Source organism: Colletotrichum lupini, chromosome 3 (assembly GCF_023278565.1).
Source record: "Colletotrichum lupini chromosome 3, complete sequence".
In the NCBI taxonomy this organism is placed as follows: domain Eukaryota; kingdom Fungi; phylum Ascomycota; class Sordariomycetes; order Glomerellales; family Glomerellaceae; genus Colletotrichum; species Colletotrichum lupini.
The window spans coordinates 4,967,925-4,981,667 of record NC_064676.1 but is presented as its reverse complement, the minus strand read 5'-3'; the positions used below and the strand labels follow the sequence as shown (position 1 = coordinate 4,981,667).

Here is a 13,743-nt window from a genome sequence, read left to right as displayed (position 1 = left end):
TCCCAGCTCTTATCGGCTGCCCCACGCTCAAAAAATTTCCCAGCATCGCTGCGCCTTCGGTGCAGCAGTAGGATGGATCTGAGGTTGCGACCCGTATTGCTGTGATTTTGTATCATTGCGCTTGTCGGTCACGAATTGGACAGCCCACCCGTACATCATATACACCGGGCTGAACCGTTCAAGTCGCTAAAATGGAACAGAGCGCCAAGCGACGTAAGGTTTCCCACAAGGGCGACTCCAAGATCTCTGCCAACATCGCGACGGCGAGTCCATTCGTCCTACAGACGGACGAACTGTTGAAGGAGGTCAAGGTTGACTACGCCGAGGCTCTCGATGGCGCTGACGCCCTGTTGCATAAGATCAGAAACCTGATCCAAGGAATTGAGCCTCATGGTCCTATTCCTGTTCGTAATCCCCGATGATGCTGCTCCCCCCCACTAGACACAGGCTGTGTTAACCTCGTTGTAGATCGCCGAAGCCACGCGCAAGTTCCAGAAGACGAATAAGATCAAGATTCCCTATCCGGACCCGAAACCCGCCGACGATGCGCCGTACAAGCTGTCATACGAAAAGCCCGCCGCTTACAATGTCGTGGGCAGCTACGTCTCGAAGACGATGATCCAGGCCCAGGCCAACAAGGGTGTGGACATGATTGTGCAGATGCCGGCTTCGCTATTCCAAGAAAAGGATCACCAGAACATGCGCTACTTCTACCGCAGAGCCTACTATATTGCGAATATTGCAGCCGCCTTGCGCAAGGAGTTGGCAGGATCGGCCGACCTGGAGTTCGAGAATCTCAATGGCAACGCCCTTCTGCCCGTCCTCTCCATCAGACCCTCTTCAACATCCGAATCGTCAGAAAGCGACGAGAGCGACGAGAAGGCCGAATCGGGGTCTTCAAAGTCGGATTTCGTCATTCGGATCATTCCTTGCGCGCCGGAAGGTGTCTTCCCCAAGAAGAAGTTGCACCCCGCGTACAACAGCAACCGAAATAGGCAGCCGGAGAACGCCAAGGAGTCGACTGTGTCTACGCCCTTCTACAACTCGACCATTAAGGCTGAAGACACATTTGTCACGTATCTGCGGGTCCTCACTAGAGCCAAGGCGGATTGCGCCGCCTTCGCAGACGCTTGCATACTCGGAAGAATCTGGCTCCAACAACGAGGTTTGGGCAGTTCGCTGGCCAAGGGTGGATTCGGTCACTTTGAATGGGCAATCATGATGGCGTTGCTGCTGCAGACCGGTGGACGGAACGGCCAGCCGGCGCTTTCTTCGGCTCTGAGCAGCACTGAGCTATTCAAGGCCACGGTCCAGTTCCTTGCGTCTACCGAGTTTGCTAAGAAGCCCTTTGTCTTTGGCACATACAAGCTGGGCGCTGACCTCATTCGAGAGAACGGCCCCGTCATGTTCGATCCCGAACGTGAAGTCAACATTTTATACAAGATGAGCCCCTGGTCAGCGAGCCTTCTCCACTTCCACGCCAGCACCACCATGGAAGTACTCAACGACACTCTGGCAAACCAGTTCGAGCCGACCTTCATCACCAAAGCCGACTTGCCGCTACACCTATTCGATAGCATTTTCGAGATCCAAAACGTGGACAGCAACTCAAAAAGCACAAACCCCGATCGACGAGGTGCCGTCTGGGATCTAAGCTTCAAGGCTTACACCGTTCTGAAGAAGGCGTTGAAGGAAAGGTCACAGCTGATTCATTTCGCGAGTCAAGACCCAGCACCGTGGTCAATCACCAGCACCCGGCCCACGAACCTGTCCAACATCCAGGTTGGCGTCATCTTCGACCCTGCCAACATGGGACGCTTGATGGAGTATGGTCCTTCGGCCGAGCTCGAGAAGGAGGCGGCAAAGTTCCGCAAGTTCTGGGGTGACAAGGCCGAGCTCCGTCGCTTCCAGGACGGCAGCATCCTCGAGTGCGTGCAGTGGACGCGGCAGACGTCTGCAGAAATCTGCGAAGAGATCGTCCGGTACGTCCTCCAGCGCCACGTGAGCCTTGGTGCTGGCGATTTGCGCTTCCACGATGCCGATATCCCCCCTTCCCTGGACATCTCGCCCTTTGACAGGGAATCCTTCGAGGCAGCGAGAAAGGCCTTCAGCACGCTCGAGCAGGACATCCGCGGCCTGGAGGAGATGCCGCTCTCGGTCAGGCAAATCGCCCCCGTTGTCCCCGAACTGCGATCCGCGTCGGTCACGCCGCCCTTTGCGCTCTCTCAGAAATCCGGCCCTCCGCCCATGGACGTAAACCTCTACTTTGAGGCATCCAGCAAGTGGCCGGAGAACCTTGTCGCGATCCAGGAGTCCAAAATTGAGTTCCTGCTCGACATTGACCGTCGGTTACGCGCTGCCCACGACAACATCTCAACGAGCCTCGGTCGCGACAACGCAGCACGGGATATCGACAACCTTGCCTACCTGGACATCATCTACCCCAACGGCGCCGCTTTCCGACTGCGCATCTACGCAGAGCTCGAGGAGGCCCTCCTAGACCGCCAAGCCAGGAACAAGACGCTGGACCCCCAGAGCAGAGTCCAGGCCGAAGAGGCCCTCTTCAACCTCAACTGGCGCCACAAGCACCTGCCCCTCCACACGCAGACAATCACAACCTACTGCACCCGCTTCACCACCCTCTCCAACACGATCCGCCTCGTCAAGCACTGGTTCAACGTGCACAAGCTCGCGAGCCACATCTCGGAAGAGCTCATCGAGCTCCTCGTCCTCCACGTCTTCCTCAACCCGAACCCCTGGAAGGTCCCCTCCAGCACAATGTCCGGCTTCCTCCGCACCATCCTCTTCCTCTCCCGCTGGGACTGGCGCGACGAGGCCCTCGTCGTCGACTCCTCCGACGACATGACCGCCGACGACCGCGCCGTCGCCCAGCACCACCTCGAGGCCTGGCGCGCCCGCGACCCGACAATGTCCCACGCAGTCCTCTTCGTCGCCACCCCGCACGACCACCTAGGCCTGGCCTACACCCGCCAGGGGCCCTCCAAGCTCCTCGCAACACGCATGACCCGCCTCGCGAAAGCCTCCAGCAAAAAGATCAAGGAGCAAGGCATCGCGCTCGACGTCGCCGAGCTCTTCCAGCCGTCCCTGGCAGACTACGACGTCCTCCTCCACCTCTCCACCTCGGGCCTGAAACGCGTCGCCCGCGACGCCGCCTCCGAGGCGGGCACCCGCACCTCCCTCTTCAAGAACCTCGACGAGCGCACGGGGAAAATCCCGCTGCCGCTCGCGCGACACCCGGCGACGGTCCTGCTGACGGAGCTCGAGACGGCGTACGAGGACACCCTCGTCTTCTTCCACGGCGCGTCCGGCGACGCCGTCATCGGCGCCATCTGGCAGCCCAAGCTGCGCAGTCGGCAAAAGTTCCGTGTCGGTCTGCCCTACAACTTCCACCGGGTCAAGGGCGACAGCGACGACGACGAGGAGGGCGATGTGGTCGAGGTGAACAAACCGGCTGTGCTGCTGGAGATTGCTAGGATCGGTGGTGACTTGATCAAGAAGATTGAGCTCATTGAATAGAGGATGAAAGATAGGATCTACGAAACGTAGATGGTGTAATTTGGGGAATCATAGCGAGGTTAGGAAAAGTCCATGAGCATCAAAAGTCCGGGTTTTTTTTTTTTTTTTTTTACCATGTCATTGCAACGTCCGCACACAGATTCGCGGTTCAGTTGAGTGATTACAAAAAGAAATTGTACTTGGTGATGCTAATTATAGCCCTATTCAACCTTTGGTTTTCCCTGTCTGTAACGCCATGCCATGATATAAAATGCCTATGCACACCAACAAAAGACGTATACACAAAACATGCCCCTTTTCTCATCACACGCAACAAGTCCAAGCTAGTGTGTATTCATTCCGAAAATACCCCCCTTTATCCCAGTTTCGTTGTATTCATTCTAATATTTGAGCAGCTTTTGCTCTTTGCCGCTGTCGGCAACCTGCTGGGTAGAGAAGGCGCAGAACTTGTCCTTGATCGCGACCACCTCATATGTACCTTCTTGGCTCGCGCGAATGATCTTGCTGCTTTCGTAAGAGACGTCATGGCGTGTCTCAAGGACCACGCTCTTCTGGCCCTTACGGGCATTGGAGCTGCGAGTGTATGTGAATTCGTACGGCGGAGTGCCCCAGAACTCAAAGAGGATCTCCACTTCGTTGCCTTCATGGATATCCACCCGAGTCTGTCGGCCCCTGCTGATCTTGACAGCGGGCAGAGGGTGAATAGTCTTGGTAATGTCGACAGAGGCGCGGCACTCCGAGGCCTTATCAGAGATAGAGGTGATGGTAAATTCGCCAGGTGACTCGGCGATACGACGGAAGTTGGTTGTGCTAGACTTAGCCTTGCGTTGCTGGCCCTGGAAATCGTACCAAATCTCAAAAGGAGGCGTGCCGGAAAGCGTATAAGCAATGCGTTCACCGACGCAGTAGTCTCCTCGGCTCTCCAGAGGGTAGATAGCGGGAGCGTCATGGAGATGAACTTGCACAGATGGCGCACCGATCTCGTACTTCTTTTGGCATCCGCGAGCGTCTCTAACCTCGCGGATGCGGACATGCTGGATTCCAAGACGTAAATGCTGCCTGGGAATGTGAATGCCGTACGTGTTACCTTGGATCGAAGGAATTCTATATGTTTCGGGGACGGTGCCACTGTGATGCTTGATTTCGATCTCAATGTAGAATGGAGCGACACCGTTCAGGGTGATAGGAATGGTGTCTTCCTTGTCTTGCTCGGTCTTGCAGTACTTGAACGATTGACCGGGCTTGACGAAGGCAGCAGATGGCTTGGCGTTGACCCTTTGGTCGATGACGAGTGACCGAGAGTTCTTCTCGCTGTTGTAGAGATTATCTGCGAGGGCGGAGAACTGGTACGTGTACTCTCCAGATTTGGAGGTATCCATAGGAATGGACGCTTTGTTGAGAGACGTGTCGAAATCCCTCTTGTTGGTCGAGGCATAGCCCTGGGGAGGTTTGTGCTGAATATTGTAATCAACATGGAATGGAGCCGAGCCTTGCAAGAGTTAGTGAGATTTGATAATTGAGATGGCCGATTAACTTACCCTTCAGGTTGACCTCAAAAGCGTCGATATCCCCCTCACAAACATCACGTTTGACGTATTTACCCTTATCCAACGTGATTGTGTCAGACGGTACCACGGTGATCTCTGGACGAGGGTACCAGTCGACCTCGAACTTGGAAGCCTGAGGGTCCACAACACCAGGACACTGGTTGTCTTTCACGTTGACGATCTCGTACGTGCCTCGGGACCTGACAGGAAGGACATCGTTGCCGTTCCTCAACGTCTTTTCGTAGATCTCATCACTTCCATCAACATTGCGGTAAGAAACAGTCCAAGGTCCTTCGCCCTGAAGTCGCAAAGGCAGCTTGACATCGGCATGTTCGATGACCTTGGTGATGCGCTTGTTCTCGAGCAAGCCAAATGCTGCGCGGGGCCGCTGGCGCCTAACCGAGATCTTGAGCTCATCCTTCAGGAACGTGCGACAGCCAGACTTATCCTGGACGCTGTTGAGAGCGAGTGTGTACTCTCCGCCCTTCGCAAGAGGCTTGGTCTTAATCTTGTACGATGACCCCTCGATGTCGGTGACACGCTCAGATTTACGTTTTCCATCGTGCACCAGCTCCCATTCGAGCGTAAACGGGGCGTCACCGAGAAGGAGGATGTCGACTTCAACTTCCTGTTCGAGACAAGCGCTCTTGAGTCCGGTCGGGTGCGAAATGTGTGCAGAGGCGGCTGGCTTCACGTCCGTTTCCAACGTCATTTCGGGGCTGAGAGGCTGACCCTTATAGATAGCATCATCAATCTGCTTGAAGATGTACTTGTGATGACCAGCTGCAGTGGGTCTCAGTTCGACTTGTTGTCTGAGACCCTTTGCTTCCACCCGCTCGTGTCGGGTCTTGCCCTGCTCGTCAACGACGTCGTATCGAACCACGAATGGTGGCGTTCCGATGAAGTCCAGGTCAACTCGGAGTCCCACTGAGTTACCTGCGCATTTGTCGGGGATCTCTTCGGAACGGAGAGCAAGCTGGGGCTCGAGTGGGTTGAGCAACAGGCAAGATGACGGCTCCTGCACTTCGCCTTCGCACGAGCCACTAGAAACAGATTTGAGTGTGTAGAGACCAGGCTCCGAAACATATGGCTTGTCGTGGGAGTTGGCTGCGGTAAAAGAACCCAAGGAAACCTGATCGCCGTGGTCTCCGCTGTTGGTCAAAGAGTCGATGGGCGAGAACTCCCAAGTCAATGTATGCGAAGTATCGGGGTTCTTCCCGGCTATCGAGAAACTGACTGGAAGTCTTGCCTTCTGGCCCTTGGCAACCTTGACCGGTCTGCGTAGGTCACAATCCTGCAAGCGAGCTCTGGGCCGCTCCTTGACGAAGAAGTTGCGTGCCAGATGCTTAGGCCGGGGACGCACTTCCGCATCTTCGGCAGACGGAGCGTACTTCTGAACGTTGCCGAAGCCATCCGTAACCTCGTCCACGGCGTACTGCCACTGCCCTGGGCTATCCAGCGTCTCGTTGATGCGCACGGCCACCGTATGGGGCTTGACCCAGGAGATGTCTTCATCACCAACTTGAGTCAATGAAGAAGATGGGGTACCAAGTAAAGGCGAGGTATAATCTTCAGGCTGCAAGCTCTGGAAATGAAAGCTGCGATCGTTGTCTTTTCCTGTCCGACTGTAGACAATTTTCAGGGGCGGCGTTCCGGTGACGTCAACAAGCAAGTTGGACAAGTCTCTGATGCACCGGTCCTCTTTATCGGGCGTCCGGAAACCTGCCTTCGGGCACGGCACTACATAGGTGTCCCTCGTTGTGCGTTGGACCTCAAGCTTGTATTCATCCAGAACCTTGCCCAGGCGGTACACACCAGTCTTCTTGACTGGGTACTCGATTGAGTGAGCCAGTGGGTTTGATTCCGCCGTTTGGTCCTTGATCTGCTTTGCGATTTTGCGAACCTCCCTAGTGGACAGCTTGATCGTTTCTTCCAGATTGGTATCAAGGTCGATGCGGATGAGCTCCATCTCAGCAGGCACCGTAGAGTTGAACTGTATGGGTAGTCGAATAGTTTCGCGCCCTTCGCCGATGCAGAATGGAGTTTGCTCGAAGTTGAGTACCGCAGAACTGGGTAGACCATGTCAGCAACAGAAATTGCAGTAATGTGCCTTATTAGATTCTTACCCTTCTGGCAAAATGTTGATGATCTGCCTGCCCATGATCAAGGAATGATTATGCAGAATGCTTGAAACCTTGACAGTGTTCTCAGAAACAGCCAGCTCTCGGTCGTAGAAGACCTTGAGGAAGCCAATGAGCCATGGTTGCAAGGGGAGCTATTCGTGGTTAGCCTGGCCTCAAAAGTGGCACACAACTTCCTGCACATACCGGAATGTTGAACATCAACATGAAGTTGAAGAAGGCGTGGATGAGGAAGATTGCCGTGACTACAGGCTGCGACAACTCCAGCCATGGTATCCTCATCTCCGGGAGGCCAAAAAGAAAGCCAAAGTCGATAAAGACCCATTTCAGAAATAGCCATGCCGATGTATCATTATCCTCCACAAGCTTGATCCAGTCGTAGAATCGCCATGCCAGCAGCCCGACGTAAATGGCAAAGGCATAGAAGCGTTGTTGCGGAGCATCGAGGATGGTTAAAGGAATGACGGGCTCGGTCGCAGGGCCATTTCGAGTCGCACTCTCGGGGGCTTGAGGAAGCGAAGATGTGCGATGACTGCTCTTCTGGGAGGAAACGGAGGAGTTCGGGTCGGGATCCTGTCGTCGGGCTGGTGTTTGTGGAAAGCCACCAGTCCGCTGTCTCGGTGTTGCGCTCATCGCATGCCGTTTTCAAGGTCGCCTCATAAGAATCGGAGTGTGTTGACTTTGCCGATGATGGGTGGAATCTTCCGCTCTGAGCGATGCGAAGGGTAGACGTCGGGTATTAAATGGGCTTGCCCGGCGTTGCAAGCTATTGTTGACGTCGTGGAAGTATGGAACTTGAAAGGCTGGACCGGGAATCCAAAAGCTTCAAAATTTCCAGTGAATGTTCGTCACGTCTAAACGCGCCTGGCAACAACACCCACCTGATGTGTATTTGTGTGCTTTGATTGGTTCAGATTTCGTTAGGTGGGTCCTCCTTGGGATACTAACAGGGTTCCAGCTTGGTGGCAGCTGGCGGGCAAGGCACCTACGCTGTGTGAAAGCCGAGCGGATCCGCCTTCCTCCTCTGTTGACGTAGCTGGGTAGAAGCTGCAGCCTGCCCGTTGTCGATGGACGATCCCCGCCGTGTTCTGAAGCTTATCTTGACACAATATCGGTGCCGCCACCTATTATCACCAGCCGTATAAACCCAAAGTGAGCACAGAAGCTACGCCCCAGTTACCTTGGCTCAATGAAAGAGGTCAATTTATCCATCCAATGTATAATCTCAAGTAGATAGGAGGCTCTCTGAGAAATGCATATCCTCCCAAGTTCTCAAGCCGTCACATGTAATGGAGGTAAGTCTGCATCGCATCTTCTGTCATCAACTAGGTGATATTTTACCCTGCGTTACTACAACAAAGAATGATCTCTTTTTTTGCATCCTGTCATGTCGCTCCTTCCACAATGAGACCATCGAATAGTGCCTGGTCAATGGAATCCAGGTTCCGAGCTCAAGGCAAATGTTCCATTCGTAAACCCTCTTCACATTGTCCTTGGTCCTCAAAGGCAACCTCAGGTCAAAGGCACCTTCATTTGACAGAACCAACAACGAAATATTTGCCCTTAATCAGTAGACAAGGTCTCCTACCTACCTTTTTCTTCCTTCTTAATCGATTAGCAGCCGAACACCATCTTCATTTTAATCACCTTCTTATCGCCCTTTCTCTCCCACTCACCACTGCCTATATTCTGCACCACTTGCTTAGTATCAACTTCTTCTACAAGCTTCTGGCAGAATCACTCTTTACTTTGATTTCTCAGTCAAAATCACCAAACAAGCGAACGAAGCCATCATACCACAAGGCATTTGTCAGCATGGCCTCAGTAGTGTCTGCGCCTGCTAAGATGCCTCGAAGGCATTTGCGAAGTCGCCAGGCAAGCGCAGCAGTCATGGTGCCTCCAATGACTAAAGCACAACAAATATCTGACGTACCTTCACCTATAGACCACGAATGCGATATCTACGCAATCAAATCCAGCCCACAGCAAACTAATGTGGCTCTTGAGGTAGCAGGCGAGCCCGATTGCTCGCCAGAAGCCGGCCGGTTGCGGAAGAGGAAGGAATCACCCTGCGAGGCTGACGGTGACGCTGAAGGTGAAGCTGTCGCAATTGCTATGGCCGCCGGCTCAAGGCGGAATCCTAAGCGCAAAGCTACCGAGACGGTTGCCGCCTCAACATCTGCTGCCGCTTCTAGCGGGTCGAAAGACTACCAGACGCTTCTCCGTGAATCCCTGGCGCCCTTGGGTGAGGATGAGCTCAAGGAGTGGGAGGGTTGGTGTGAGGTGGAATCTGAACCTGTGCGTTGACCCGCGTTTCCAACTATCTACCCCAGTTTCCATCCTCAAACTGATGCTAATCCTTTTTCAGGCCTTCTTCAATGCTATGTTACGAGAGATGGGCGTCAAGGATGTCAAGGTCCAAGAGGTCTTCGCGGTTGACGAAGATTACGTAGCGACTCTTCCGCAACCCGTTTATGGTCTCATCTTTCTCTACCAATACTTCTCTGAGAACTACGAGGACGATGCAGTCGTCGACAGTCGCGACGTTTGGTTTGCAAATCAGGTATGACTCTCTCTCATCTGCCCCTCCCCCCCCCCCCCCCCCTTCCCCCCTCCTCTCTTCGACTGCATAGAAAATACTCACACAGAGCTTCACAGACGACAGACAACGCCTGTGCAACCGTCGCCATGACCAACATCATCATGAACAGCCCAGAAGTCGATCTAGGCAAGGACCTCCAGGCCTTCAAGGACTCCACAAAAACACTCAGCACCCCGCTCCGCGGCCACGCCCTGGGCTCAAACCCCTTTATCCGCTCCGTCCACAACTCCTTCACCCGGAGAATGGACCACCTGAACGCCGACTTCGTCCTCGAGATCGAGGCGTCAGAGTCCAAGAAGAAGACGAAGCGCAGAGGGCCGGCAAAGAAGACGAAGAAGAGCAAGAAGCAAAAGATTGACGAGGAGTCGGGATTCCACTTCATCGCCTACGTACCGGCTAACGGCTCGGTCTGGGAGCTAGATGGTCTCAAGACGAGGCCCGTCTGCATCGGACCTCTCGAGGAGGGCGTCCACTGGGCTGAACTGGTCCAGCCCGAGATCCAGGCGCGCATGCTCCAGTTTGAGGACACCGCCCTCACCTTCAACCTCCTTGCACTCTGCAAGAGTCCATTGGGGATCTTGTCGGGAGAGCTCGCGAGCACGCTCCGCTCATTCGAGCTTCTGAATAAGCGTACCAAGAGCGTTGACGGCTGGCAAAATCTCATCGCCGGCAATGACCAGCCTCTTCTGAGCACCGACATTGAACGTCTCGCCGGCTTCGGCATATCAGGATCGGATATACAACAGGCCCACGTGGACCCAGCATTCGAGAGAAAGGTCAAGAAGCCATCCACAGATATGGGGGAGCTCTTCAATCTCTACGATGATCTTGTGACAAAGCAGAAGTCTCTCATGGGAGAGTACAATGCCGAGATCGGTTCCGTGAATGAGGACGATGACCGTGTGCAGGGGCGGAAGAAGGACCACACTCCTGCAATCCATTCCTGGGTGCAGAAGCTGGCGGAGCATGGCGTGCTCGCGGATTGGGCAGCCAGTTCTTAGGATGATTTGAAAAAGAGAGAGGCGAGAGTAAAGTAGTGCGGAATCGGTGGGGGATCGATACCGAATTTGCAATTCGGGGGCGTTTGTGGTCTGGAAAACATAGTAGATGGTTTTGCATGTGGCTTCGGCAAAGCAGCAAGTCTATTCACTTAGAGGCACATAGCCTCCATAGCCATGCCTTTGTAAAAGGCAGCAAAAAGGGCATGCGAGTTCGCAAGACGTAAAAATTCATTATTATTCTAAGGAGTAACTTCTTGTGAATTACGCCAATCATAGTAGAACCTCACATCAATCTCCATCAGCCATCAAACCTTACAACGCCTAGTGTTTACACGGGCGTATAGACCACCTCATTGTTGGAAGGGATGAAAGTGCACCTTTCTCTATCGAATCGCTTAAAGAATAGCCCAGTGTCGGGGAACAATGCTGCTTGTGCCTCTTCAGGATCGCGCACGAGTTCAAGGCTTGAGGCCTTGACCAAGGAAAAGGTCCCTTGCATGTTTGGAGGAGTCCTGAAGTACTGTTAGAAATTTTGCAATTCTTCGCCAGTCTCATCTGTTAACTCACAATAGCCTGTAATATAGGACCGATCCTTGAGCCATTTCCCCATCAGTCACAACGCCGACAAAGCCGTATCTGCCATGCCGGACAACATTGCCGATCTTGTACTCCAGGCTCATCTGTGAGTCACGCAACACAGGCTGCTGCTCATCTGCCCTGCGAATGAGGCGAAGGATATATTCCGGGTTGGGAGCAGCAAGAAACACATCGCCATGCGGTTGGGGCCGAGTAATATAAATCTTCTCAACAATCCAGGCGTCATCGAAGCGCAGCGAGTTGAATCGCAAGGCGAAATGCGATGTCACGTCAACAAAAGCATCGGGATCCAGAAGAGTTGTTGCCCAGGCGGCGGCGTAGACGGATAGTTCAAGGTTCTGGAGAGCAGTCCCAGCCCCGAGCCCAGCCAGTCTCTCTATAGACACGTCCTGAGACGTGTAAACGAGGTTGGTATGCCGTATATTGTGTGCGAGACGTCCAATCATTGTTGAAACGGCTGCCGGTGCCATTGTTTCGACATCTAGACTATGCCACCCGACCTGGGCAATGAACTGTCGTAGCGTCTCCTTGCTGAACTCCTCATCACCCCCATATGGATCAAGGTACATCCTCTCAAGTTGCCTTGATGGATCCGTGACTCTCGAGCCATCCAATCTGAATTCTGGCGTTGCGAAGACCATTGAAAGCACGTGGCCTGGTAGCGCACAACAGTGGGCATTCAATCCTAGTCTCTCCCCGACACAACAGAAAATTGCTGCTGAAACCATTGGAAGCGACTGGTGGGCCGATGTTCGCAGCGCATGGCCAAGGAGGCAGTTCCGTAGATTGCGATAGTTGGTTTCAGGGTCAACCATACCGGTGAGATTGTTGGATCTCAGCCAACGATTTAGATTTAATGCCCTTTCCCGAATGCAAAGCCCGTCAAATTCGGGGTGACTGCCACGAAACTCGGCTGCGAGTTTGTCAAGAAGTTTGGAAACCTGCCATAGGGGTTAGTCAAAGAAGTATAATATAGTAGCCTCGTAGAAGACCTACGTGATCTATGTCACCCTCGTCGCCCTGGATCACAAACATGTCAAAAGCAGCAAGTGCTTGCTCTAACCTTCCGGGCACAACTTTCGGAATATGGTTGGGTCTCCAAGCTTCGCGCGCCTCATCACTGCGAAGGCTGTCCCAAATCTGGATAGCGGCCCAACGGCGCATGCTGGCGAGAATGGCATTGCTGAAATACCTATGCGGAGTTGATCAGAACGCGCCAGCAAACGTTGCAACGAAAGTTACCTACCTTCTGGCCAAGACGTCTTCGAAATGATCTGGGGTCTGGGCCTGGTCCAAGAGAAAGTCCTTGGCGTCAAGACCAAGCAAGCAGATCTCTTCAAAATTCTTTACTCGGCCATATTTGGTAGCCAATATTCCACGGAATTGGCCTGCAGCCTTGGCGTTTCTTCTCTTGCGGAATAGAAACAACTGCTTCCACAGAACATTGGATGCAGGTTCTTCCAGTTTCTCTTTGAACCTGTGACTTGGATGCCAGAACTTGAAGGCATGCAAACAGTAGTATCGCCACAAAATCGGTTCATTGGAAAGCCGGGCCAAGCGCCTCGAGAGGAGGTTGGCTGTGACTAAGTTGTCCTCTGGTGAGATGTAATGTAGAATTTGGTGGATTATTTCATCTGGGATCTGGTCAAATGAGAGCATGGCGGCAGAAGCGTCATGCGCACACTATGAAATCGACGGGTAAAGAACACCAAAGAAGACCAGGATGGATGCTGTCGCAAGCGTAGTCGGGGTAAGTTGGTGGGGTTTGCGGAGGACTTATACAGCTAGACAGAGTAGAGTCTTGGTATAGTAGCTGTGAAGACGACTTCAAATGGTGACATGAAATCGATAACAGTCGTCTCTGTGAGTTGATCATCCCAGGGTCGGTTTGATCGAAGGCAGATAGTGACGTTTTGACGCTTGCGGTGTGAAGTGGTTGCATCACAAATCAATGGGAGGCTCTTTCCCACTTGTATCCGTAGTGTCTCAAGCTGCCCTGTGGAAAGAAGCAAGGTCCACCACGTTCATTGACGTTTTGTCGTCGAAAAGTGGGACACTGCCATGGGATTCTTAAACTGCGGAGCCCATGCTATTTTCTCTCATTTGATTGGCCAAGAATTCGTCCCGCTCATTGGTCTAAAAACCACGACTTGTTCCCTCTCTGTCCCGCCACGCTAGTCCGAGATAGGAACACGAGTAAACAACACTCACAACGCGGTCTGGGATGCGACCGTGTACCCTTGGTCCCTTGCTGCTCTTTCAAAGTCCCGTCCACTATCAACATCACGACCGACCGGGTTCTGAGCTATCGCAACCAC

General features: G+C 53.4%; 4 protein-coding genes across 4 annotated transcripts; 2 read left to right on the top strand and 2 right to left on the bottom strand.

Annotated features, from left to right (window-relative positions):
- Positions 1 to 191: 191 nt before the first annotated feature.
- CLUP02_06238 (nrap protein) lies at positions 192 to 3,537 on the top strand (the record flags this gene model as incomplete). Its single annotated transcript, XM_049285238.1, has 2 exons — positions 192 to 404; positions 469 to 3,537. The coding sequence occupies 2 exons, from the start codon at positions 192 to 194 to the stop codon at positions 3,535 to 3,537; spliced, it is 3,282 nt and encodes a 1,093-aa protein (XP_049142381.1).
- A 380-nt stretch (positions 3,538 to 3,917) lies between these two features.
- On the bottom strand, positions 3,918 to 7,858 carry CLUP02_06237 (uncharacterized protein; the record flags this gene model as incomplete). Its single annotated transcript, XM_049285237.1, has 4 exons — positions 3,918 to 5,026; positions 5,076 to 7,153; positions 7,211 to 7,359; positions 7,412 to 7,858. The coding sequence occupies 4 exons, from the start codon at positions 7,856 to 7,858 to the stop codon at positions 3,918 to 3,920; spliced, it is 3,783 nt and encodes a 1,260-aa protein (XP_049142380.1).
- Positions 7,859 to 9,040: 1,182 nt separating this feature from the next.
- CLUP02_06236 (ubiquitin carboxyl-terminal hydrolase, family 1) lies at positions 9,041 to 10,828 on the top strand (the record flags this gene model as incomplete). Its single annotated transcript, XM_049285236.1, has 3 exons — positions 9,041 to 9,523; positions 9,594 to 9,788; positions 9,884 to 10,828. The coding sequence occupies 3 exons, from the start codon at positions 9,041 to 9,043 to the stop codon at positions 10,826 to 10,828; spliced, it is 1,623 nt and encodes a 540-aa protein (XP_049142379.1).
- A 328-nt stretch (positions 10,829 to 11,156) lies between these two features.
- Positions 11,157 to 13,709, bottom strand: CLUP02_06235 (F-box domain-containing protein; the record flags this gene model as incomplete). The annotated part of the gene is made up of 7 exons (XM_049285235.1): positions 11,157 to 11,340; positions 11,396 to 12,366; positions 12,422 to 12,617; positions 12,672 to 13,066; positions 13,110 to 13,209; positions 13,265 to 13,421; positions 13,637 to 13,709. The coding sequence occupies 7 exons, from the start codon at positions 13,707 to 13,709 to the stop codon at positions 11,157 to 11,159; spliced, it is 2,076 nt and encodes a 691-aa protein (XP_049142378.1).
- Between the last annotated feature and the right edge of the window lie 34 nt (positions 13,710 to 13,743).